We start from the raw sequence: 23,535 nt of genomic DNA, 5'->3' as shown, positions 1-23,535 counted from the left end.
TTCACATTGAAAAATGAAAACAATAAGTCTGAAGTAAGGTTTATTTTGATTGTAAATGGGTGTCACCGCTCCTTTTATGGTATGTTTTTCTTTTATATTTTTAAATGAAATTGTTTGTTTTGGCCTCAGAAAGAGCTGGAGTTGATGAAGCTGTAACTATCAGGAGTTTAATGGAACATAAGATAGAACATTGATATTGGAAAGAAGCATCAGATTTGGGGAGTGGAGATATTCAACTTTTTCCTCTGTTAAGTACATGGCCTTCTTTTTCCTCTCTGTTTCATTTCCTCTCTGTGTGTCCCCCAAAACAAAGAATTCTCTGACAGAGTAGTATTCTTACAAACTGCAAAATTCTAGGGTTATCAGTAGCTCTAGCTTGCAGGAGACATCTGAAGCAGTTTCTCTGCTTGCTCTGGGAAGAAGGTGATGAATAGGTAAGCACCTGCATATTTGGAATATAAAAATCTTTTAGGATAAAATATAAATAATTTAATTAATTAAATAATAGAAACCTCCTGTTCTTTGGTTTTACAGCAACTCAAATATTTGTTGTGATTACTGGTTCTTTTAGATAATATTTACATGGGTTTGGCATTCCAAATGTAAATACACACTTGAAGGGCAAATAAATTAAAATTATGAAGAAACCCCTAAAGTACAAGATAATAATAGCCTTGAAAAAAATAATAATTGATATCAAAAGGTAGAAAATGAAGTGTAACATATTGGATAGTCACAGAAACAAGTCACAAGATTTCAAAATGCCGAAACACCAATCAACGCGAGCCAAAATTGCAATTAACAAATATAATTTGCAGAAGGTAGAGATCTTACAGATAAGTACAGTTCCAAGAACAGCTGAGATTTTTCCTTGAATGGTTACTAAGCCCGCTTTGCCAGCATCCTGCAACTCTGTTGAGCCAACTGAGTCAAACGTTCCTGCAACAATCGAAAACAACCTCCGATTTTCATACAGGGAAAAACTGGTCCCAAGATTCAACAAAGGAATTGGGAATGGAAAAAAATTTGACCTGGTTTTACAGATTGAAGCCCTGAGGTCATACAAGCTAAGTTTTGGAAGCCAGCCTGCTCTAACTTATTAGCCGCTGCAGCAGACCTTGACATTAAAAAGAAACATAATCCTGTCAGGTGTTTCCAGATTAGGCACAAAAGAATTGGACTACATGTTAAGCAACTCAACCCAATTCATCTTTCAAGCAACAAAATCGATTCTGGAAAAGAATATAATTTGATAGTGAATAATATGTAAGTCAGGGGTTAACTCTAACATAATTAGATTGATAGAAAAGAACCCAATTTATTATTTACGTTGTATATTAAGAATAATATCAAACTAACCTCAATCCTTCCTGACATACAAGCAATAGTTTACTTTCTGTTGAAAACTGGCTCTTAACAGACTGCACAAACTCAGGATTTTGTTTGGTAAATGGCAGCCCAAAGAATAAACCTGAAAAATTGTTGTGTACTGTCCTCTTTATAATTGTCCCTGCGAGAACGAAAAATAAAGATACGTGAAGGGTTTTTTTGTTACCCGATTTATAAGGAGATTAGTTCTATTTTCCGATCACCTGCCTTGTACGTTATATTTTGGAAATAAAATTTAAATGCATTATTAGATAGAATGCACTATTGAAATTGTATGGAAGAGGAATAGTCTGGATAAACAAAAAATAAGTACAAAGATAAGAATTTTGATGTTTCCTTAAAAAAAGAAGAGAATTTTGATACCAAATATCCGAATCTAGCAGAAAACATGTCAGAAAGGAAGAAAGAAAAATCCATATTAAACATGGTGGAGAGTTTTGCATACCCAAGTCATTGTCTTGGTTTTCAGTAAAAAGAGGCACATGATAACATGATTTTATATGAGCTCGCTCGAATTGAGATTTGTCACGAACATCCAGAATTGAGTAACCCTCAACGGCTATGAGTTTCTTTGCTTCTTCAGCATTCACAAAATTCACTTCAGCTCTGATTTCTGAATTTCTCCGGCTGATTGGTTTCCAAAATACAGTTCTTCCATTATGTGTATTCAATTCCAGATGACTTGCACAGAGGTTGCTGAAAGTACAGCCTCAAATCAGTTACTTCCACTGCCATACATCATTTCAACTCGGAGTAGTTGATAGAAATATGTATGAAAACAGAAAGTTTAGAAGTACAAAATGATTAAACAATTGAAAAGATCATAACATATATGCAATTTGAGTTTATGTGACTTACTCCTATAAGAATAGAACACAAATTAATGATAAAAAATGAATCCAAAAAATTACAAATACTCTGAAGATGGATTTTAAAACAGATAATATATAGAAACTAAAATAAATTTTCTTCACTATTTTTTAGGAATTAAACCCCCTAAACTCACTTTTTCTTCTTTTTTTTTTCTTTTTTTCTTGGCTGTGAAAAGTATAGCTACCTGATTGACTAGTTGAAACTTAAAAAAAGACATCTTGACTGAATTATGATACTCAATAACTCAACCTTCTAATTCTTTGTTTCCCTTTTTCATAGAATCACAGCCGAACTCTATCTAACAAGAAACTGAACATCATGAAAGATTATAAATATTATTCCCTTAAATTTAAAAGGGAGCGATTGAGAGTTTCATGCTTTAAGGATCAGTAGTTGGTTAAATCAGATTGACCAGTACTGAGAAATTGTTGCATAACCCGAGTTCTACATTTTATCGATCCCTACGAAGATTATCTATTAGAATGTAAATAATAGGACAAATTTCGGTATCAATCTCCCTAATTTGGTAACTGGTTTACTCTTTTGTTTAACTTTATTGTTTTAAATAACAACATCAGAAAACTCCACAATTTTTAAAATCTGAACATGAACACTCAAAACTTAAAGTCCAAAGTCGAAAAACAAGAGTAAAAGACAGAAAATTACAGAATAGTGAGTAAGATGATCAAAGAAAACTAAGCTACAGAGTATGAAAAAAATCAGTGAGTTTAAACTGTAATTTGGTCTGAATAAAATATTGTACCTACCAGCCAAAAACTTGCTCTGTCTATGGAAATTATTATTGATCAGTTATAAAAATATCCAGTGATCTATATGTCATTATATATATAAACATATATATCTATCTCCTTCATGAACTAACGACCTATTTAACTTTTGGAATGATCTTCAAATTCCCACACAGAACCTCCATTCTTCAAACATAAAGTCAAGTTTTTATGCTGATTTGGGCATTAACTTTGAGCGGTTCAGCTAGAGACTAATAGAAGAAGTAGACCCAGATGATCAGTGAAAATTTCACAATGGAAAAATTTTGAAATCTTCTCTTGTATTATTAAGTAGCAAGACAGAGAATCCAGAGCTCATCGATCAAAAACCTAACACTGAGTTTCAATTCTAAAGCTGAAAGAAGAAGAAACAGTATCTGTATAAAACCGAGGAAGAAAATGGGGAGGGAGCGAGGGAAGAAATGGAGTTATTTACCGCGTGAAAGAGAGAGTCGAACAAGAAGTACCAATCCCAGCCATTGAGAGAATAATTCTCCTCCTTCTTCTTCTTCTCTCTTGCAGAGGAAGAATCAGTGACTAATGGACGGTTCAGAATACCCAAGAGAGTTGCAGAGGCCCCAAAGAAATTCAGGAGGGGCAATGGGTTGCTGCCACGTGTTCGTGAGGAGAGGATATATTTCTCGAATCTTAGAGGTACTACTCGTTGATTATGGACAGGAAAAAGACAATATAATAATAACAGTAACAATATATATATTTTTCTGTGAAATTACAATAATTTTAATAAATTTAATAAAATAATTAACTTTTTAATTTAAATCATGTGAAACAATAATAAAGAATACTTACAATAATTATTTTCTTAGTTTTTTTTTTTTATTTAAAAAATTATAGTCTGTAATTTATGTTAAATAAAATTATTATACATTAAGTTATTTTGTATTTCACTTTAATTTAAATAGAAGTTTGATTTTGTTATTTTCACATAAAAGATAATTACAATTATGTCCATAACATTTCCAAACTTACGAAGAGGATCTTAACAAAATACTACTTCCAAGCTTCAGGTGAAGTTGGTGGTTGCAGAAATCATACAACTGTGAAAGAAAAGGAAACTCTGTAAATGCAGAGGTTAAATATGGTTCAGTCTCTGATTCCTAATGCATATCATAAAGCAGAAGTAATCATCTCAAACATGTAATGTAACCTTGATAGATGACTGAGATACATTTATTGAAATAACCCATGGAGCTTCTGGAAACTGAATGAGTAGGGAGCCAGAAAACAAGACCAAAGAGTATTATTACATCTCTGCAAACAAAGACCGGCAAAGCTGAAGCTGCACTCCCAATTAACTCGGGTGAGGGGAAGCCATATATATTTCCTTCAGGAGCAGCACGCAAAAAACTCATGAGTCGGCTGGAGATCTCTTCTTGGTAGTGTAAGGATAATATTCCTTGCCGGTGTCTACCCTTGTGGTCTGGCCTCCAGCATCAATCACCGCGGAAGTGACTGCCAGAGCTGATCCAGCTGAAATTGCTGTCGACATACTCCTTCCTGTAAAATGACAGCACATCACCACCGATTACACAGAAGGTACGTACATATTCTTTGACTCCATATAAGGCTCACGTTTATTGTTTCATTGGGAACATGGCAATCATGCTCAGCATCACAACTTTTAAAATTCAACCAGAAAAAAGAAAGGACATAAAAATAAAAGATCACAATTGAAAAAATTTCCACGTGTAGACTGCAATGACACCATTTTGCACCTTTGGAATTGAGCAAAGACAGGCAAGTTCAGAGGCCACAAGCAATCCAGTCAAGCATTTAGACCAATAAGGGACTTTCCATCAACGTTCCACGCTCAAAACTGTAAGGGTCAAATATATCCGAAATGTGTTTGACCGATTCATCTTTTAGACGGTGTTTGCGTATAAGCTGTATAACTTCTCTTTTAGATATGTTGTTGAAGTGCTTGGGTACAATCTCATAAACCATATCAATTTATTACATGTTTGTCAGATATATATATTAGCTATTAAATCTATTCAAATGACAAACAAAAAGAGCACCATTAAAAAGAAGGAATAAGACAAATTTTATAGAGATCTAATTTTCAAAATTGTTAAGGGTTATTTTAGCCTTTCACCGGGTCAACACCAGTGTGTAATAGAGAATTTGTAAATAAAAGTTACACCAACAGCTGTCTAATTTCTTCGTTATTTGCCAAATACGTAACAAAATCTAAATCGTTGTTAGAGAGCTTATAAGCCCTCATTGACACAAAGAAAAGAGCCAAAAACTCTTTTACTAACACACTTGTAGCTAATCAATCTACAACGGAAGCCTATCATCATAAATAACAAGGATCAGTTCAAATCTGATTGGCAAAAAAGTAAAGCGGTTAATGTTATCATCAAACCAAGTTCAAAGCATTCAAAGAGGCATTTGCCAAAATGCACCATGAAGTTAGACATGTAAATCATTCTGATCCAAATAATTTGATCCTCTCATAGGAAAGGTTGCACAGCAAAATCTAAGAGGCACATCAAACTAAAAATTCACAAACAAATAGTTTAAAGTGGTGCGCTTCACAAAGTAAAAAAACTTTTAAAAACTGGAATTACTATTCCTTATAAAAAAAACTATATTTACTGTCCAGATTGATGTAAAATAAAAGATCCACATAAGAACATTTGAATCTTTTGAAGTACAAGTGAAGAAATATAGTTAGATAAACACTTGGATCTTTTAACTACATGTTACAACAGCATTCTGAATTGAGAATTAAAATGCATAAGAAATGCTATCCAACAAAAGAAATGCTCACCTTTGAAACCAAGAATGGTAGCCCCAGCAACAAAACCACCAACAGCACCATTAACAAAGTCTCTCTTCATCCTGTATTTCTCTAACAACTGCTCAACACCAATGTAAACTCCTCCAATTGCAGCAAATGTCATTCCATAATTACCCATCATTTTAAGTGTCCTTATCAACCCTGGAAGAGCAACATTTCTCTCAACACGAGGCACATCATACCAAGTGGCGATGATAGTCCCCCAAATAGTCCCAGCAACCAAACCAGTAGTTGCACCCTTGATTGTCTTCATTGTAGGTGTATCATCATTCTCCAAGTACCTGAGTTCCGAAGGATCCATGCCTTTCCTCTTGGGAATAGACATAATTCCAATTTGGACAAAGACATGGTTATTTATGGCATACTTGAACTTTTCCCCCCAAAAATGCTAATACCAGAAGATATGTCAAGCTAAGAGAGCAAACATCAAGAATAATTTCCTTGCACAAAAATTTATCTTAATAAATCCAATGACCAAACTATATAAAGTCCACTTGAAAAAGCTTGAATGAATACAAAGCATGATATATTGATAAAATTCGAAGATCACAGAGGAAGGCCAAATAGAATCCGAAATACTTTGATAACTGATCAACCCAGCTGCTCTGCACAAGCTGCAACAAATAGAGGAAGAAATTTACCAAAAAACCACAGACAAGCTACTATTCACTCCAGAATTTCAGCACTAATAATTGTTTTATTGAATTTCTTTTAATTAACTTGTATCTTCTGTTCTTATTTAAAATTATCCAGTCAGTTGTACTCATACCTATTTAAAGACCTCGACATTCATGATGTGGGTAATAGTCCAACCGATGAAGGTATGTAGCGGGATTTTGGGTTCACCAACTTTTGCCTCTTCGTTGTCGCTCTGTCCTTCTTCGAGTAAGAGCAATTGTGGCTTTCAGCATCGGTGGCTAGCGGTGAATCACTCATTACAATTAAAACATAAGCTCTGGATTTGCCGGTGCTGTATTTCTTCCCAAGAGCGACACTTTTGGGTGGCGGTAGTGGAAACTAGGGCACAGAAGGGTTGCTCGGGTAAGGACGAAACAGGTTGTACCTATCCCGTTCGGTTTGATCTATGTTGCCGACCCACTTGTTCTTCTCAAACGCGGGCCAGCCCAATGGCGTCCTTCAGTGTTCAGGTACCGCATGTCAATCCTTCATCTCTGTAGATGCAATTCGCCCACAGCTACCATTGGTTGGCCTCGCCCTCTAGGTGGTAGGATGCCAAAGCCACCCGATGTGGCGCAACAATTCCTTGGAAGTCGAAATACTGACTGGCTCGACTCAGCCACTCGGTTGGGTCTCATCCGGAAAAGGTAGGGGAACTCCAGCTTAGTTGTTCTGGGAAAGAAAGGGGCCCGCCTGATATCGTTGATCGCAGGGTCGGGGTGTGATGGATTGACATGCGGTACCTGGTGGTTGCTAAAGCCTTCTTGTAAGGAGACAATTGCTTCCGTCAATCGTTGGAGATTTTCTTTGATGGCTTGGAGTTTGTCAGCAATGTCAATCTCTATTCGGCTAACTTGGTCTTGCAAAGCACTGAGACCAGTTTCGAGATTCTCAATACGTTCCTTGTTAAATGCCATTTTAGCCAAACTCTAATACCACTAATAAGTCTCAGTCAGAGCTTCACACTCAAGTAAGATTTTCTACTTTAGGTGAGAAAAGATCAGAGAAAGTTTTTGCATTTCTTAATTGCTTTATTGATGAATATCGAGACTTTTAAATAGGCATGAGTACAACTGACCGGATAATTTTAGATAAGAACAGAAGACACAAGTAAATCAAAAGGAATTCAAAAAAACAAATGCTGATGCTGAAATTCTGGAGTGGATAGCAGCTCGTCTGTGGTTTTTGGGTAAATTTCTTCCTCTGTTTGTTGCAGCCTGTGTGGAGTAGCTGGGTTGATCAGTCATCCAGATATCTCAGATTCTGTTTGGCCTTCCTCTGTGAACTTCGGATCTTTATCATATATCCCATTGTAGTATAACAATACAAAGAAAACACAACACTGTTCTTGTAATAAATTATACTCATTACTCTAAGACTACCAATTTATCACTAACAGGAAGCAAAAATTAAAACCATTCTGATTTAGTTACAAATAAAAAATAAAATTACAAAATTAGCGAAATGACGCCGAAATCAATGCCCAAATCAAATATCCAAAACTCTTAATCGAATTCCAACAATGTGTTCTCCTCGAAGAAAAAAAAAAAAGAAAACCATGAAAAAAAATGGAAAGCAGATCCAATTGCGCAAGAAAAAAGAAGATCTAGATTGAAATAAAACCCTAAGTACTTGAACGTGATTTGAAGAACCAATCAACTAGGTCACAAGATGGAATAGTTAACCCCATTCAGAGGACATTTCATAATCGACATAACAAAGAAAAAAATTTATATAATGATATGGAGAAATAGATACCTTCTGATAAATTTGCGCGAAGCAGACAAGGTAAGGAGCACACTGGCGATGTTCGTCGAAGTTCGTCAGCTAATTACAGCACTGAATTCTCGAGGGTCCGGGAACAAAAAATTAGAAAAGAAAATGAAAAATAATATCCTTTATTTACAATATTACCCTTGCAGCCTTTACTTTTCCGTCGTCGTTTTGGTTCGGAGTCTAACCCATTTAATTTGACAGGCTCGATCCGAGTTGGCTTGTTATGGGCCAGGCCCACAATTGTTCATAAATTATAACCCGACCCGGTTGATTGATCCGTTTCTACTTCCCGGTAGTCAAGACTCGAGACTGGAGAGCAAAACGAAAAACCGAGACAAACCAACCTCACTTGAAACTGAAATCCTTGATTTCTCTTGCAATTTTCCTGCAGGCCAAACATTTTCCCGGAAATGCAAACTCCTGAGGACATTCGCAATCTTCCAATCGATATCACCTACTCTCGTCTTGGAGGTATCTCTCTCGCGCACTGATGCATGATTGTGCAAATTCGATTGTGTTTTGTCTGTTTAATTAATTTTACATTATGCATGTGATTCCGGTGTTAATTCGATTTATTAAAATCGAAGAATGGTTGGTTGATCGGAAGAGAATACCAGCGGATTGGCGAAAGCGAGTGGCCGTGATTCGAGCTAGAATCTCGAAGGAGTTCACATCTTTGCCTAAGGATATTGATCCTTACTTTCATACCCTAGATGCTGAAGGTTAGTTTTTGATTTTCAATGTAACTGTGAACTCTTATCTTTTCCGTTTATTTTAGCATGTATTGGATTTTAGATTTTGATAATTTTATAGTTTATCATGGATACTATCGGAAATTAACATTATACTGCGAAAATGATTTTCTAAGTATCCTGTATATATCTTAAAATGGTGTGCTGTGTAAATTCTACAAGGAAAAAAAAAACACATTTTAGACGATACGAGGTTGCAGAAAAGAAACTTCTGACCTGTTTTGTTGTCCATGGAAATTGACCAAGGTGTATTAGATTTAAAAGAGCATGAATTATTCTCTTTTTCTTTGCTTTGAATGATTTGTTAGACATGTTGAAGCTGTTCTATACGGGTCAAGGGCCTTCTCCTATCATGCCTGCATGAGCCATGGCATTCTGCTCTATAGATATATAGAAATGCTAGTTGGACTTAACTTCTCACACTGCACGATAATCATCATTTATCAAGTGCAAAATGCACGCTAGTATGTTTAGAAAAACTATGTTATGTGGATACAATGAGGCTAACCAAGACTTTCTTACTTCTTAAAGAATGATATTTTTGTCGAGAACTCCTTTTGGAATTATTTTTCATTTCATCAAGGAAAATATTTATATGGGAGTATGTAGTGCTTGTTGAATCATTCATGGCTTTTAGAAAGGGATTTTGGTGACATTCTATTGGAAAGATGGGAATAGAACTTTATCTAATAATTTATCTCTTGTATAACTTTTTGAATTAAAAACAGAGATGGATTCATTAATATATGTCAAATTGTTTTCTTATCATTATTTTTCTACTTGTTTGCTGATTGTCACACTGCTTCAAGGGATTGATTACTTGGAGGCTAAAAAATTATATGAGATCCTTCTGAAGACTTCTTCGGAAAGCCGGAATATATTTGGTCGGCTATCAGGAGCTGCTGTAAGATAACAGTCTCTGTCTGGCTGTATCCCTCTATCTATATAGAAACTCACACACATATACCTAGATGGTTGCAAGAATTTCTGAAGTTCTCTAATGTCCTATAGGGTGCTTGGGAAGCTATAGTGCGTGCTTTTGAGAAGGATCATATCTACCTCGGTGAGGTGGCTCAAATAATTGTGCAGAATGTAAACTATGAAATGTAAGTGTCTGCTTTCGAGCTTGTAAGCTTCAGTATGAAGGCCAAAGAATATTTATATAATGCAACTGCATTCGGTTTTATTGATGATCATTCTTTCTTCCAAATATGAAGCCCATATCAGAGAAAGCAGGTGCAAAAGATCCAGCAGCAACTTGCAGAACTTGAGCGTAGGGAAACTGATATTAAAAGAAGTGCTGCTTTATCAGCAACTAAATATGCTGAGGCTTGTCAAGAGCTTGGCTTGCAGGTTAACATGTCCGTTCCACTTAGGGTTAACTTTGTCTATGGCTTGTATTGCAAGCAATGCATAAATATTATTTGACTTTGCAGGGAAAAAATGTAAGGCTTGAACTTTTGGAGACTGCAGATTCACTTCCCAATACATTTAGCAAGATTCTTGAAGTTCTAAACAGTGATTCTATATCACAAGCCATGGAGTTCTATTCTAATTTTGTCGAAGATGTTCACACAGAGAAGGATGTAAGTTGCTAGCTTAATTTTTGAATTGTCACTTGATATCTAGATTCATTCACTTGTAGCTCTCTTTTCCCAATTTTTACTACAACCTCATACTGGTTTGAATTGTTGTGACAAGTTCTTTTTGGTTTATCTTAAAATCGCAGAAATCCTCGAGGACTGTGCTACTGAATCTCAAAGACATGCGTGAAAATCCCCCATCTTTATCTGTTTCTGTGGCAATTGAGTTATTTGATACTCAGAATGTTCAGTTAAGCTCTCATAAAAAAGACCATGTAGCAGGGGACACGGATGATGCTGCAGACGGTATTGATTGGGGTATTACTGTTGACAGTGCTCAGATTGATTGGGATATTGGTACACTAGTTGAAGCAGATGATAGTGGCAATGGTTTGGGGCCATATGAAATTGTTAATGCCAGTGAGATCCCAGAGAATATTTCATCTAGTGAAACTGTGAAATTGGATCAAACTGTGTCTGAGATTTCGTGGGATATTAGTGTTGAAACGTCTAAAATAGATATTGTTGACGATGCCAATTTGCACAATATAGGCCTGGAAGAACAGACATGTGTTACTGATACCTTGTCTCCAACCCTAGGAACAAGGGGAGAGAGGAGCCAGCTGTTGGAGACAGATTACCGGAATAAGATTCTTGATGATTTATATGAGGTATTTGCTGCTCTATCATATTGTTGTGTCTCATAACTTGTATTAGAATATCTGTGACAACAGACGAGAAGAGATATTTGTTTTTCATCTGCTAATTCACTTAGATTTTGCTTCTATGAGAAACTATGTCACAGAGAACAACTAGGATTAAAACATCCTTCAACAACATTCTTAGTTCTTTTTTTTGGTTCTGCAATATGATAAGTCAATTTTTGTATCAAGGTTGACTTTTTTCTTGATACTATGTGTCAGATCAAAGCATTTCTGAATCAACGTTTAGCAGAGTTGAGGAATGAAGAGACTCTTTCCTTGCAACATCAAGTCCAAGCCGTTGCTCCCTTGGTGCTACAGCAACACACTCCAGATATCATTGAGACAATGTTGCATGATGTTTCCTCAGCCATTTCCTTGCTTACAAATAAGAAAACTCGGGATTTAATCATGATTCTCAACTCAAAAAGGTTCTCCCAAGTGCCACCACCCCACTATCCCCCCCTCTCTTTAAAGCTTTCTGAAGTATAAAATTTTCCTTTGATATTTGGTTCTGAAATATGGACCTAATAAGATACATTATAGAAGTCACTCTTAAATCAGGGTTAAAACAAGAACACATTATCTTGTAAAACTCATTTACTTTAGGTATTTGGTAGAATCTATTTGAATTGCTGATAACCATGACAATTAGTAAGGCAAGATTATCATCAAATAGTTATGACCGAACTAGCATAAATCAACTACTTGCCATTTCATGTCACAGAATAACTACTCACCTGGGAAACATAATTGAATTTGCCAAAATGAGAATATTAGGATCTTGCTCTAGAACGAAGAACGAGATATTCTGCTGAAGGCTCTTGCATGGCCTTCTCATCATTTACATATCATTATGTATATCTGACTTATAATAAAATAATTTGTTTCTTATTGCACAAACTTCTAATTATCGTTTGATCATACATGTCTTGATTTTTGATAAAAATATCTCTTTCTTATCTTCTTTACCAGTATTTGGATTTAAAGTGGAGATTGCTTGACTAATTTTGTTCATTATATTTCTGTTTATTGGTCAAGCTATTTATTGTGATTGTTGAATGCTACTTACTCTCCTGGAGCTGAGTTTCAGATTTCTAGACAGACTAGTGAATACCTTGGAGGAAAAAAGGCATCACGAGGTCAAGCTAAGAGAGGGGTTGAAGGACATTGCAACTAAACGCATGGAGCTTCAAAATTCTTTATCTTCCTTGTGGCCGAAGCAGGTACTTTTCCTTGACGTAAAACACGGTTTTCCAATTTTTTTTGTGCCCTTCCTTTCTTTTCCAAGTTGAATCACACACTTTTGCCCACAAAATAGGAATGAGATCCACAAGGTTGATTATGTGGTCTTTACCTTTTTCTACTCCCTCCCACTTTAAAGCCATAGCTAAACCTCCTTACTTATTCCAAGGACAAAATTACAAGTAAATTATATCACTTGATTTAAGATCTTCGGTATATTTTTTGTGTTCTCTGTTTGTTCAATTCCCATCTCAAGTTGGGGGTTTGGAATCTCGTTATGAAAGAATTAGAAGTGGGGAGGTGATATTTCAAAACCAGATATTGTGTTTCAATTATGTGTATTAAAACTTAAAGCAGGGTGGTGGTCATTCAAAACCAGATATTATTATTATTTTTTTTTGAAATAATGAAAACCAGATATTATGGTTCAATTATGTACATTAAGACTATTTAGAACTAAGAGTTTACTATGAATTGAATGAGAATTGAACCAAACACAACCTTGAAGTAAATTTCACCTAAATTGCAGTCTCTTTCTTCCTCAGCTGACAAACTATGTAGCAAAGTACATTTCCTCCTTTTTATTCACACGAATGATTGTAATGGTTTAAGTGAGTCCCACCTCGGAATTGCAGGAAGCATCTCTTGCAAGAACCAGGGAGCTGAAAAAGTTATGTGAGAGTACACTTTCATCCATGTTTGATGGAAGACCTGTCAATATAATCGGAGAAATCAATACCTTGTTGAACAGTGGTTTGTCTGCTTAAAACTGTGGAGGAAATGTTTATGTAGGAATAGGACTATTATAATTGAAATGGCAGAATGAGATTCAGAAAGTGGCTAGTGGAAATCAAGAAATATCATCTTTCATGGAAACCTCTTTTAGTTTGGGTGTTTTTTGGTACACCATTTTTTTTTATTAAATCTGGACTTTTCCCCAGATTTAACAGTCCGTTTATATCAAGAAAACAAGGAGTTGATATGAATTACTATATATATATATATACACACACATGCATATGCGTATATTATATTTGACTTTGTTTTATTTGTAGAAAATTACTTTTTCTGTGAAGGTAATCACTTAGGCTCATAAAGTGGTAGGCAGCATTTTTAACTGCTCTTTGTAAATATACTGACAATTTTCTTCTTATAAAATTGGTAGTTATTACAAATCTTACATCTCTAATGCATTTTTACGTTCTTTGTAATTTCTACTACAAAATGTTTGCGGTTATTATTTTCATAATGTGAAAGAGTAAAACTGTATGCCCTAGATGATGGCTCTTTCATTTGATGCAAACTTCGTGTAATCAATTGCTTAAAAATCCTCAGGGTCAGATATTGAAGGACAGATCTTTTAACTTATAGGAGTTAATAACTTTTGATTTCTTATTTCTAATGTTAGTATTTGTAATAAATAAGCATTTTATTTGTAAGACATATACATGGTTTAAGCTCTTACTATTATGTCAACGATATTCATCGAGGATCCCTAATTCCGTAGATTATCTATGTAATGGCAGAAGCGGAACTTTCAATATACAAAAAATACGCAGAGATAAGCTGACAACTATCACTAAAAAACATGTATAATGTTGTTTACACCAACATGTGATGGAATACTGGTGGTTGGGTAGATCGAAGACACCGGCTAGAGAAGTGGGTATCAACTAGTTGCTCGGTACATATTATGCAGAAGAACTCAAAATCTTATCCTGCTTCCTCACATTCTTAATGGACACTAGTAATCACATGACTGTACGAAACTTCCTATCTACGAAAAAAGAATTCAAAATATCCCGAAGAGATCTGTGAGAATAGATCTCTGAGGCATTAGGTGCCAGCATTTGACAAGATAAACTGTTCAAATGAGCTTCAGATTTCCAACCCTGATTATGGCAGACAATTATCCCATTCAGTTGAATATCTGCAAAAACCATAAGAAGAAAAAAATTAGCTGGATGTAGGAACGAGCAACATTTCTAATGCTAAGAATTCAACTACATGAGAAAGAAAGTTGCTTTACAGGAAAACCAGTTCTGAGATCAAACAGAGAAATAGTTCATTTCAGGGGAGTCAATGAATTTGGTGTGGGCTGAACAGAAAGACCTCTCAAAAGGATCAGCTTCAATACCATCTCCGGCGCTCCTTTTGGCGATAGTAGGAATTCGTAGCAGACGTATCAGATGTTCCACTACTTCGGACATTGGTGGTCGAAATTCTTTCTCAGGCTGTCATTAATTCACCCACAGACAATTCGGTTTCATCAGTTTGAAGCCATATAACAGAATCCAAATAATTTCTAAATGATTACACATACAAAAGTATAATCCAGTTAGAATTCACGAACTCTTACAAAGGAAGGAATGTACCGATCATTAAATTAAATTGTGATTGATGACTTTTATTATTAAGTAAACTATAATAACAAATTCAGATACTTGTTATGCAAGATGATTTGTTTAGTGATAAGTGCTGAAATACCTGAATACAGAGAGAGATGACATCAGCAAACCGGGAGAGAGCCTTTGGTGATGGTTTTGATGTAATACGTGGATCAACCATCCGTTCCAAAGACTCCCTGTCATGAAGCCGGGATGACACCCACTTCACTAGTGACTGTTCTTCCCTTGGTCTTGAACTGAGTTATACGAATTAAACAAATCCATAATAGAGAAATATGCTCTCAGTTGTAAATGGAAAAAGAAATTGGGCCATAGATTATGTTTATACCTATCAAAAGGTCTGCGTCCGGTTAGCAATTCCAGAAGCAAAACCCCGAAGGAGTATGTGTCACTCTTTGTGCAATCATCTCCTGGTTGCCCATGTTCATGTGCAACATACCCAGTGTCGTTAATAGCAATTTCAGAAGCCTGTTTTGTATCAGATTTCAAAAGCAAGGAAATTAGTCAGTTTCATCTACTGCAATTCAGCGAAATCTCATAACCATTTTATGAAAAGAAATCAATAGCTTATTATCATGTGTGGAAAAGGTAAAATTTATAATATATCTGTTCCAATTTATGTAAGAAACGCGGAAATGTTGTTCCAAAAAGGTTCTCTTGGTGTATGGCGTTTGAAAGGGGATACTAACAACAAAGATTAGTCAACTGCAGTCAGGAACGAGTAAATGTTGCCCAGTTGCAAAAACGTTCTATGCAGAAGCTTACCTTGAGTTTGACACTATTACTTGTAAGTGGCCGTAAAATTGCTAACCCACAATCAGTGATACGAGGCACAAGATCCTCGTCGAGTAAGATGTTTGAAGCCTTTAAGTTGCCATGAGCAACAGGAGGAGAGAACGCAGAGTGCAGATAGCTGAAAATATCATTTTGGAAATGGAGATTACTTCCAGAACTCACATTCTTATAGGAAAAGCAGCATGCCCTGATTCTCATGGTGGTCTAAAATGAGAAGATTCTGAAGTATAGCAATTTTAATGTAGTTCATATTTTCAAAAGAACATGAGCTTTCAGAATGATGCTTGATGCATTGAATAGCTTACTTCTCCCTGACAAGGTGTTTAATTATTCTTCCGTAAAGTCAGTTTGAGTTGAGTACTTACTTCAAGGCCCTAGCAATATCAAGAGCAATATAGAGACGGAGGGCCCAGGGCAATGGATTTTGTCCATGATTGTGCAGAGCATCATCAAGAGATAAATTTCTAACATACTCATAAACCAGGAGATGTTGTCCACGTTCTACACAGAAGCCAAGAAGTGTTACAAGATTTGGGTGCCTTAACTGCGATACTGACTGAATCACATCCATAAATTGCTCCTCTTCTTGGAAAGACAGTGACACCATGTTGATGTGCTTTACAGCCAAAATCTGCCGAAGAAGAAAGAAACAACCAAAGGACGCTCAGTACATGAAACCCGTTTGTCATTTGGAAAGCAAGAAATAGCAAGAGTGTATACTTGGCCATCAGATAACTCAGCTCTATACACAGAACCAAGGGATCCTTCTCCGAGAAAATTCCCTTCGTTGAAGTTTCCAGTAGATAACTGAAGCTCAGAAAGTGAGTAAAATTTCACCCTAGCCAGGAACTTTTTGCTGGAGAAACTTTTTCGTCTAGGTGTTTTCTCCATTCTGATTGGGAAAGTAGGAAGCATGTTTCTTTGTCTGAGAACTGGTGGAGGCTGAGTAGTGAAATATTGTGGGCTTTCTTCTGGTGGTGTAGAACTGTGGTCTAGATCATGGAAAGTGAATAAAATATCAATAACTTAAACTGTTTTAGAATATTAAAATGCCTGCTATACCATAAATTCATTATAACCAAATTGTTCATAAAATGAGCATGTATTCAAAATATAATCCTAGATTTCTATAATTTCTTAGCATATGCAGTTAATGTGCTCAGAACACCTTAAACATAATAAATTCTATCTACCACAGAGGTCAAGGTTTACTTAGACAATAAATGTAGGTGTCATTAAGAGTTCTCACCTCTAATTCTAGTTAGTGGAAGAGAATGCAGTGTGGTATTGTTGCCTTGAAAGCTGTTAAATTTTTCCATACGGGCTCTGTTGATGCGGATCGATATGAATAACACAGTACAGGTTGCAACTATTGCTAATCCACCAACCAAACCAGCTATTCCTTTAGACCCGATTTTGTTCTTCTTGCTTCCACCTTTCTTAGCAGGGAAGTTTTCAATGACACTTGATTCAGTTGTTGGGAGATTGCTAATATTGTGCTTAAGGGGTATAACATTCAAAGGGAACTTCCAAGGTTGATGGTTGCCAACCTTGTCGAACCTATTCCCCCAAATCCTGTCAAGTGAAGCAGAACACTGCTCAGCCTATGATATGGTCCTTGCAAGAAAATAAGAGGAAATCACAAGTGACATTTCAGTCACTTACCATAAGTGGGGAATGAACTGAAACTGGCTCGGAATAACACCACTGAATTCATTATCTTCAATATTTCTGAACACAATCAACTAGAAAGACGATGAAAATGTCAAAATAAATTGCATAAAAGATGCAGCACAGAGGAACTTACAGGTCAATCAAGGGAAGATCAGCTAGGTAGATGACTGATCCAGTGAATTTATTGTTCTGCAGGAACCTAATTTTATGCACAAACAGCATGTGGGATTCACATGATCTATGAACTGCAGAATTTGGCATGTAACAAGATAACAAGCAAATTTGGAACATGTAGATGAAACTCACAGTGCAGTAAGATTTATCAGAGATCTAAAGGAGATTGGTAAATCTCCAGTGAAGTTATTGAATGATAGATCCCTGTTGCAGAAAATTAAATTTTGTGAGTAATCATGATAGAACTGAATTATACAAGAAATTTTATGGCAATATACAGATTGGAAGACATTGCAGATGCCCATTCTTATGTATATAGACACCTTAATTAGATCATATTTCCATCCATTCAGAAAGCATTATGATTATTTGCTCTCGACTAAATAATAAACCACAAATTGATCCTGAAAACCATCTTCACTTTCATATTGAGTTATCCAAACAGTCAAGGAATAGTTTCTTCATAGTCAAAGTTATGAGCAAGGAGTATTATTTCTAATTCAATCAAGATGATTGAGAATGGCCTTTGTTTTCCTTTCAATGGAAATTCAGAATTTAGCAGCTACGAGCTCTACAAGAGATATCCATAGCAATTGCAATTTATGTTAAAACGTCAAATTAAGGGCCTCATTTTGCTTCAAATGCCAAAATATGAAGAGAGAAGTTGAAGAAACATACATCTCTCTTATCTGCAGCCCAGTAAACACATCTCCAATTGGTCCAGATAACAAATTGTGGCTTAGGTTCCTGAAGAAAAAAGATTGAGTTCATGGTTTCACATCTGCAAATTGATACTAAGAAAATATGCTGCTAGCGCACAAGTTACTCACAGATACCGAAGATATTTCATAGTTGGTAAAGAGTGGGGTAAATTTTGGCTCAAATTATTGAATGCCATGTTTCTGCGGAAAAAAAAAACCCACTTAAAATATGTTTGTCTAACTCACAAGGAATTCAACCAGTAAGTCTAGAATGTCTTTGACAATCTTACATATGAGATGCATTTGGTGGTAAGCCATATGGAATTTCACCCATAATGCTATTGAAGCTAACATCCCTGATAGGAAAAAAGCCAGCTTAGTGCATTCTATCAAACAACAGAATTTCGGATAAAAGTTTATAAGACAGCAAATTCACTTACATATGCTTTAAGTTGTGGAGATTATGGAGCTGGCCGCCAAGATACCCATGAAGGTTTAATCCATGAAGTTGACTGCATAACGTACAAGAACAAATTAGTTGTAGTTGTTATATGAGATGATTGTATTTTAGGTGATCTTTGGGTGCCTAATGGTCATTACAGGAGGATTACAGATGAACCGGCACATGACACTCCTGTCCATAATTCCTCACATGGATCCCCCCCATCCGATTTCCATCCCTTCAGCTCAGGTGGGTTATTCAGTGTCTTGTACAGATCTTGAAGAGCTGTGACTGCACAAAGGGAGAGCCTTACGTAAGAAATCTTGTGCAAATTGACAATTAATCCTACTTGAATTTCACAATATCATGATCAAGATTTTGAAGTGGCTCCCAAAACCAAAGTAAATTGATGTTATACCTACTTGTAGTTCAAGAAACCATGGTGCTACTCTAGATTATAAATTTTTAGCCTTATTGTGGATGAGAAGCCTTAATATTTGGGGTTTAGAGGGCATACACGTAAGGCACTGTGAACTATTACACATTCTTGACAGTAACGGTGGGTTCTGCCATTGGAAATGCTTGATTTTATAAAGGTACCATAAGCTCATACATTAAGGATTGTGCGATTTGCGGACAATTAATTGAACATGCAGAAATGCCAGCATCTAAAACACGGTTATATTATATCCCCGTCAAAAAATTTCCTCTTAACCGAATTTCCCACCATAATTTCTGAGTAAAGAAAGAGTGAAAGAAGACGCTTTCCTATCTCCATCTTTGATCGCCGGGAAATCGACTAAATGGAAAGGACCCTGAATCTTTAGCTTTTAAGTTTTTTATCCCCTGGCAAATAAAAAACCAAATTTCTTTCCTACTTCGTATTTGGTAACCTTTCACTTGTGTCACAAGTTCAAATCCTAATTTCCATCAGTATCTCTATTTTTCGCGCAACTAAACAGATCAGAGAAGGACAATGCAATAAACTAATTTCCCCTAAATTGTGCAGCATGTATCAGTTTTTCCAGATAAGTCGAACAATGTCAAGAAAGTTCAAATGATTAACCGTCAGAAGGATTCGTAAAAGCCCGAGCCTCTGAAACAAGAACTTCAAAGAAAACAATCACCAAGAGATACAAACGCGGAAACCGCCTGGCCATTTTCCTCAAGAATGAGAACATCCTAGAAAACGCAGAGAAAAGCATCAGAGAGAACTCCGTGAAGAGAGAAATGCCGGACAGAAACAAACAAACGGCATGCTGTGAGAGAGTGTTTGGTTTGCAGGAAAATAAGGTGAAAAGAAGAAGAAGAAGAAGAAAAATAACAGGCGGGAAAATGGAAAAGCAAAAGCATACCGAGCTTTGGACTTGGCACTCCCAACAGAAGCTGCATAGATGCTGCTCCAACTGAAATTTCTAGAGGGAGAAGGGTCACGTGACATACACCTCCCGTCCACGTCAGCAGTTATAGTTACGTATAGCGCGCACGTTAGTTGCTTAAAATTTTAAAAACAATAAAAATATTGGCGCAAATTTGCCCATTAATTTAAAAAATATAATAAATTATAAAAATAATTGAAAAAATTGTAAAATTAAATTTTAATTAATTAATAAAATTGGGAAATTGCATTTTAAAATTTTAATAAAATTTAAAATATATTACTTCAATCCTATTTTAATTATTTTATATTTTAAATTTTATTAGTTTAAAATATATCGGCCCATTAACAGTCCCCCTGTCGGCCTGTGTATTCTCTTTCTCCGTCTTCTCTTTACCCTCTCCAGCCAGTCAGAACTCTCACCGATGGCTGAATGGAGGAAGAACCAAATCGGCGATGGTGAAGAAGAGGAAGAAGATTATATGGGTGACCTCTCTCAGTTTCTACCGCCCGAAGCATCTGATCCTCCCGAGAAGTTCTATTCAAAGAAGGTTAGTTTCTTCGAAGTCCTGTTTGGTTGCTTCTCTTTGATTAATCTTGAATAAAATCCTCAAAACCAGTTATTGTATTTATTTTATCTTCATAAATTTCTAGCTTTTTCCTCTTTTTCTAGACTCTGAGCTCCAAAATGACGATAAGTTACACATTTTAACCGGGATTTTGAAATTCAAAGAGCTAAAAGAGTTCTCATGTATATGTGAAAAGTTCTACCGTTTGGTCGCCTTGAATTTACGAAGAAGAAAGGGCATACATGGTGTTTCTGTTAGTCGGTTAATTTGTTTCGGTTGGAATATTTCCAATTGTAGCGCTAATTGTTGGAAAGGAGTAAACACTGTTTTCATTACAGTCATTTTGCCAGGAAGAAGAAACCCTAATGTTTAAGTACTGCAATTAGTCAATTAGAGGCTCGAAACTCTATGAAGTTGGAAGAAGGCAGGAAAACTATTTTACTTTTTCTTTATTGTTTTGTAGAATGATCTATTTGATAACGGAACTTTCCTGATTTACTTGAATGATTATGAGGATTAAGATACTTACCTTAAAGTTTATCAAACATATATTTACATGGAATCTACTGAGGATCATGCTAGGTTTTATTCTTTTTTTTTTTTTGTTATGCTTGTGCTGTTGGTTCATTAGTGCATGAAATCCAATTCTTTGCAGAGCTCCAATGAAAAAAATAGTGAGCAGTCATTTAAAAAGAAATCAAAAATCCTTAGCTGGCAAGAACAGCGAAAACTTGAAAGAGAGAGAAAACAAATAGAAGAGGATGAGCAGACATTAGCGAGATTAGAAGCTCCGATTCCACAATCTAACATAGGCTTCAAGTTATTAAAACAAATGGGTTACACACCAGGCTCAGCCATTGGGAAAGAGGGCTTAGGTCGGGCTGAGCCAGTGGGACTTGAAATACGTCGGTCAAGAGCTGGGATTGGTCGGGAGGACCCACATAAGGAGAAGAGGAAGAGAGAGGAGATTGAGACAGAGAGGAAAAGGAGGAAAGAAGAGGCTCTGATGGTGGATTTTGGCTCTAGGCAAAAGTCACAATGGCAAGCTCGTAGAATTGCAGTAAATTTCAAGAAGGCGAAGGCAGCTCTTGATCAACTGGAGAACAAAGAAGTTGTGCCAGATAAGAATGAAGAGGATGAGGATGGCGAGCAGGATGAAGAGGAAGAGGAAGAGATAACAGAAGAGGTATGATCCTCGCACTGGTTTTCCATAAAAATTTCAATCTCCACAAACCTTAGCTTTTATTGCCTCTCCTCTTGGAATGATTTGGTTGTGGAACAAATTTACACTGAACAGCTCATTGATTTCTAGGGAATGGAGACTATTTTTTTCTACTCTCTTTTAGTGATTATTTAGAAGTTGAATTGGTATTGCCCTTACTGCACTTGCACTGTTGCTGGCAATGGCTTTTGTGCATGACTTTTAAAATTTGATAGGGTAGCTGGTTGAATTTGTATCATTAGATTTGTTTTTTAAGTGAATGATTTTTCAGAAGAATTGAGTACCATTCACTTGCTTATTTGTAAGATACTCGTGCTTTCATTGGTTGATTTTCCCAATACATACTGAAGCGGTGAATCATCAATCCAGCTTTGAATCTCCTAGCTGAATTTTTAAATCTTCTATTACTGCAAGACTGTCAATTATGCTTTTGCTTCACTGTTTGCAGGATTTGCAAGATATATTGATGAAATTGAGAGATGAACATCTATATTGCCTCTTCTGTGGATTTCAGGTAAATTGGATGTATTATCGTTTATGTTACTTCTAATCTACTCTTCAAGCCTGGAGCTTGAAAGCTTCGTATACAAGGACAGTTACTTGTTCCAGTATTCCTAATCAATTTCTTTGTCATGACCCTGTCTTACTTCAGTATGAATCAATGGAAGCACTCTCAGGTGAATGCCCTGGATTGGACGAAGATGACCACTGAAGCCAATTCTGTAGATGCTGACACCCAATCACACTATTCCTTCCGAAGAACAAGACGGTTGCAAGCTGGATGTTATCGCCTGCAAGGTATCGCAGGTTGTATAGTAGCTCCTCATTCGTTATCAAGGAAGTTTCTGCACTTTCGCATGCCCGATTTTAGACAGTTCGAACTATGAATCTGTCTCTTGAACTTCTCTATGGGCAGATTGCCGTTGGAGATGAAATCTTTATTCCACCATAGTTTATTGTCATCACAGTCTACACTGAAATATGTCAAGGCAGTAGAGGTTGAAATCAATTTATTTTGTTACCCAATTATAAATTGAGTCTTTTTCTTTTCTAATTTTCTGTCACTCTCTTGTAATATATCAGTGTGAACATTACTGTGGGGGCCTCAAGGCATATGCCATCTTTGACCCACCCACAAAAAATAAGGACCATCCCAATTATTTAGTGGGCCTGAATCTTGACTTTGTAATCTTATTCAATTTATTTTACTCAATCAATTTCTTTTATAACAAATCCAATCTGAAAAAGATATATACACACGTCTATACATATATATTTTTGAAATCCTGACCCTATCGCAAATATAAGCATACATGCATACATATAGATTTATATATTTAAGAAAGAGGAGCAAGCCATGGGCCACCGTCCCAGTATGTCAGTAACAATGGAGAGAACAGTGAGATCACAAGTCCAATCATGTATGAGTAAATAGCCTGTAAAACAAATTTAAAATTTTAAAAAGAACAAAAACAAACAAACAAAAATGAAAGATTTGAGGTGGTAGAAATTTGAGCCACTCCTCTATACTTGACAAAAAGGAGATTTCACCTGAGAGAA

The 23,535-nt window shown here is 36.0% G+C and overlaps 5 protein-coding genes across 8 annotated transcripts; 2 read left to right on the top strand and 3 right to left on the bottom strand.

The window, feature by feature from the left end:
* Nucleotides 1–166: 166 nt before the first annotated feature.
* Nucleotides 167–3,649, bottom strand: LOC110811700 (Rhodanese/Cell cycle control phosphatase superfamily protein). Its single transcript, XM_088210113.1, has 6 exons — nucleotides 3,487–3,649; nucleotides 1,835–2,085; nucleotides 1,360–1,510; nucleotides 1,032–1,117; nucleotides 835–939; nucleotides 167–442 (listed from the first exon to the last, which is right to left on the bottom strand). The coding sequence occupies exons 1-6, from the start codon at nucleotides 3,528–3,530 to the stop codon at nucleotides 372–374; spliced, it is 708 nt and encodes a 235-aa protein (XP_088066239.1). The 5' UTR covers nucleotides 3,531–3,649; the 3' UTR covers nucleotides 167–371.
* Nucleotides 3,650–4,111: 462 nt separating this feature from the next.
* LOC110811745 (outer envelope pore protein 16-3, chloroplastic/mitochondrial) lies at nucleotides 4,112–8,461 on the bottom strand. Its single transcript, XM_022038308.2, has 3 exons — nucleotides 8,314–8,461; nucleotides 5,848–6,187; nucleotides 4,112–4,568 (listed from the first exon to the last, which is right to left on the bottom strand). The coding sequence occupies exons 2-3, from the start codon at nucleotides 6,176–6,178 to the stop codon at nucleotides 4,420–4,422; spliced, it is 480 nt and encodes a 159-aa protein (XP_021894000.1). The 5' UTR covers nucleotides 6,179–6,187; nucleotides 8,314–8,461; the 3' UTR covers nucleotides 4,112–4,419.
* A 162-nt stretch (nucleotides 8,462–8,623) lies between these two features.
* On the top strand, nucleotides 8,624–13,660 carry LOC110811714 (CDK5RAP3 protein homolog). The gene is made up of 10 exons (XM_022038280.2): nucleotides 8,624–8,802; nucleotides 8,919–9,053; nucleotides 9,893–9,987; nucleotides 10,095–10,189; nucleotides 10,301–10,436; nucleotides 10,520–10,669; nucleotides 10,813–11,337; nucleotides 11,590–11,798; nucleotides 12,461–12,593; nucleotides 13,248–13,660. The coding sequence occupies exons 1-10, from the start codon at nucleotides 8,742–8,744 to the stop codon at nucleotides 13,377–13,379; spliced, it is 1,671 nt and encodes a 556-aa protein (XP_021893972.1). The 5' UTR covers nucleotides 8,624–8,741; the 3' UTR covers nucleotides 13,380–13,660.
* A 514-nt stretch (nucleotides 13,661–14,174) lies between these two features.
* SRF2 (STRUBBELIG-receptor family 2) lies at nucleotides 14,175–20,342 on the bottom strand. Of its 4 annotated transcripts, none has more exons than XM_088210105.1 (18): nucleotides 20,162–20,342; nucleotides 19,873–19,988; nucleotides 18,965–19,097; nucleotides 18,805–18,876; nucleotides 18,655–18,720; nucleotides 18,494–18,565; nucleotides 18,342–18,410; nucleotides 17,796–17,867; nucleotides 17,623–17,688; nucleotides 17,481–17,546; nucleotides 17,065–17,390; nucleotides 16,536–16,807; nucleotides 16,181–16,446; nucleotides 15,786–15,933; nucleotides 15,349–15,488; nucleotides 15,100–15,256; nucleotides 14,750–14,846; nucleotides 14,175–14,542 (listed from the first exon to the last, which is right to left on the bottom strand). In XM_088210105.1, exons 1-18 carry the CDS (start codon nucleotides 20,245–20,247, stop codon nucleotides 14,364–14,366), a joined length of 2,403 nt encoding a protein of 800 aa, XP_088066231.1. In that variant the 5' UTR covers nucleotides 20,248–20,342; the 3' UTR covers nucleotides 14,175–14,363. The 4 variants fall into 4 exon arrangements, with proteins under 4 accessions (XP_088066231.1, XP_088066234.1, XP_088066233.1 ...); XM_088210107.1 differs by having other exon boundaries at nucleotides 14,366–14,542; nucleotides 14,725–14,846; nucleotides 20,162–20,341; XM_088210106.1 differs by having other exon boundaries at nucleotides 14,403–14,542; nucleotides 14,642–14,846; nucleotides 20,162–20,340.
* A 183-nt stretch (nucleotides 20,343–20,525) lies between these two features.
* LOC110811712 (D111/G-patch domain-containing protein) lies at nucleotides 20,526–23,208 on the top strand. Its single transcript, XM_022038277.2, has 4 exons — nucleotides 20,526–20,735; nucleotides 21,409–21,939; nucleotides 22,424–22,489; nucleotides 22,628–23,208. The coding sequence occupies exons 1-4, from the start codon at nucleotides 20,610–20,612 to the stop codon at nucleotides 22,685–22,687; spliced, it is 783 nt and encodes a 260-aa protein (XP_021893969.2). The 5' UTR covers nucleotides 20,526–20,609; the 3' UTR covers nucleotides 22,688–23,208.
* The last annotated feature ends 327 nt before the right edge of the window (nucleotides 23,209–23,535 follow it).

This window comes from Carica papaya, chromosome 8, assembly GCF_054855325.1.
Source record: "Carica papaya isolate Zhongbai chromosome 8, ASM5485532v1, whole genome shotgun sequence".
NCBI lineage: Eukaryota > Viridiplantae > Streptophyta > Magnoliopsida > Brassicales > Caricaceae > Carica > Carica papaya.
This window is presented reverse-complemented; position numbering and strand designations above follow the sequence as displayed.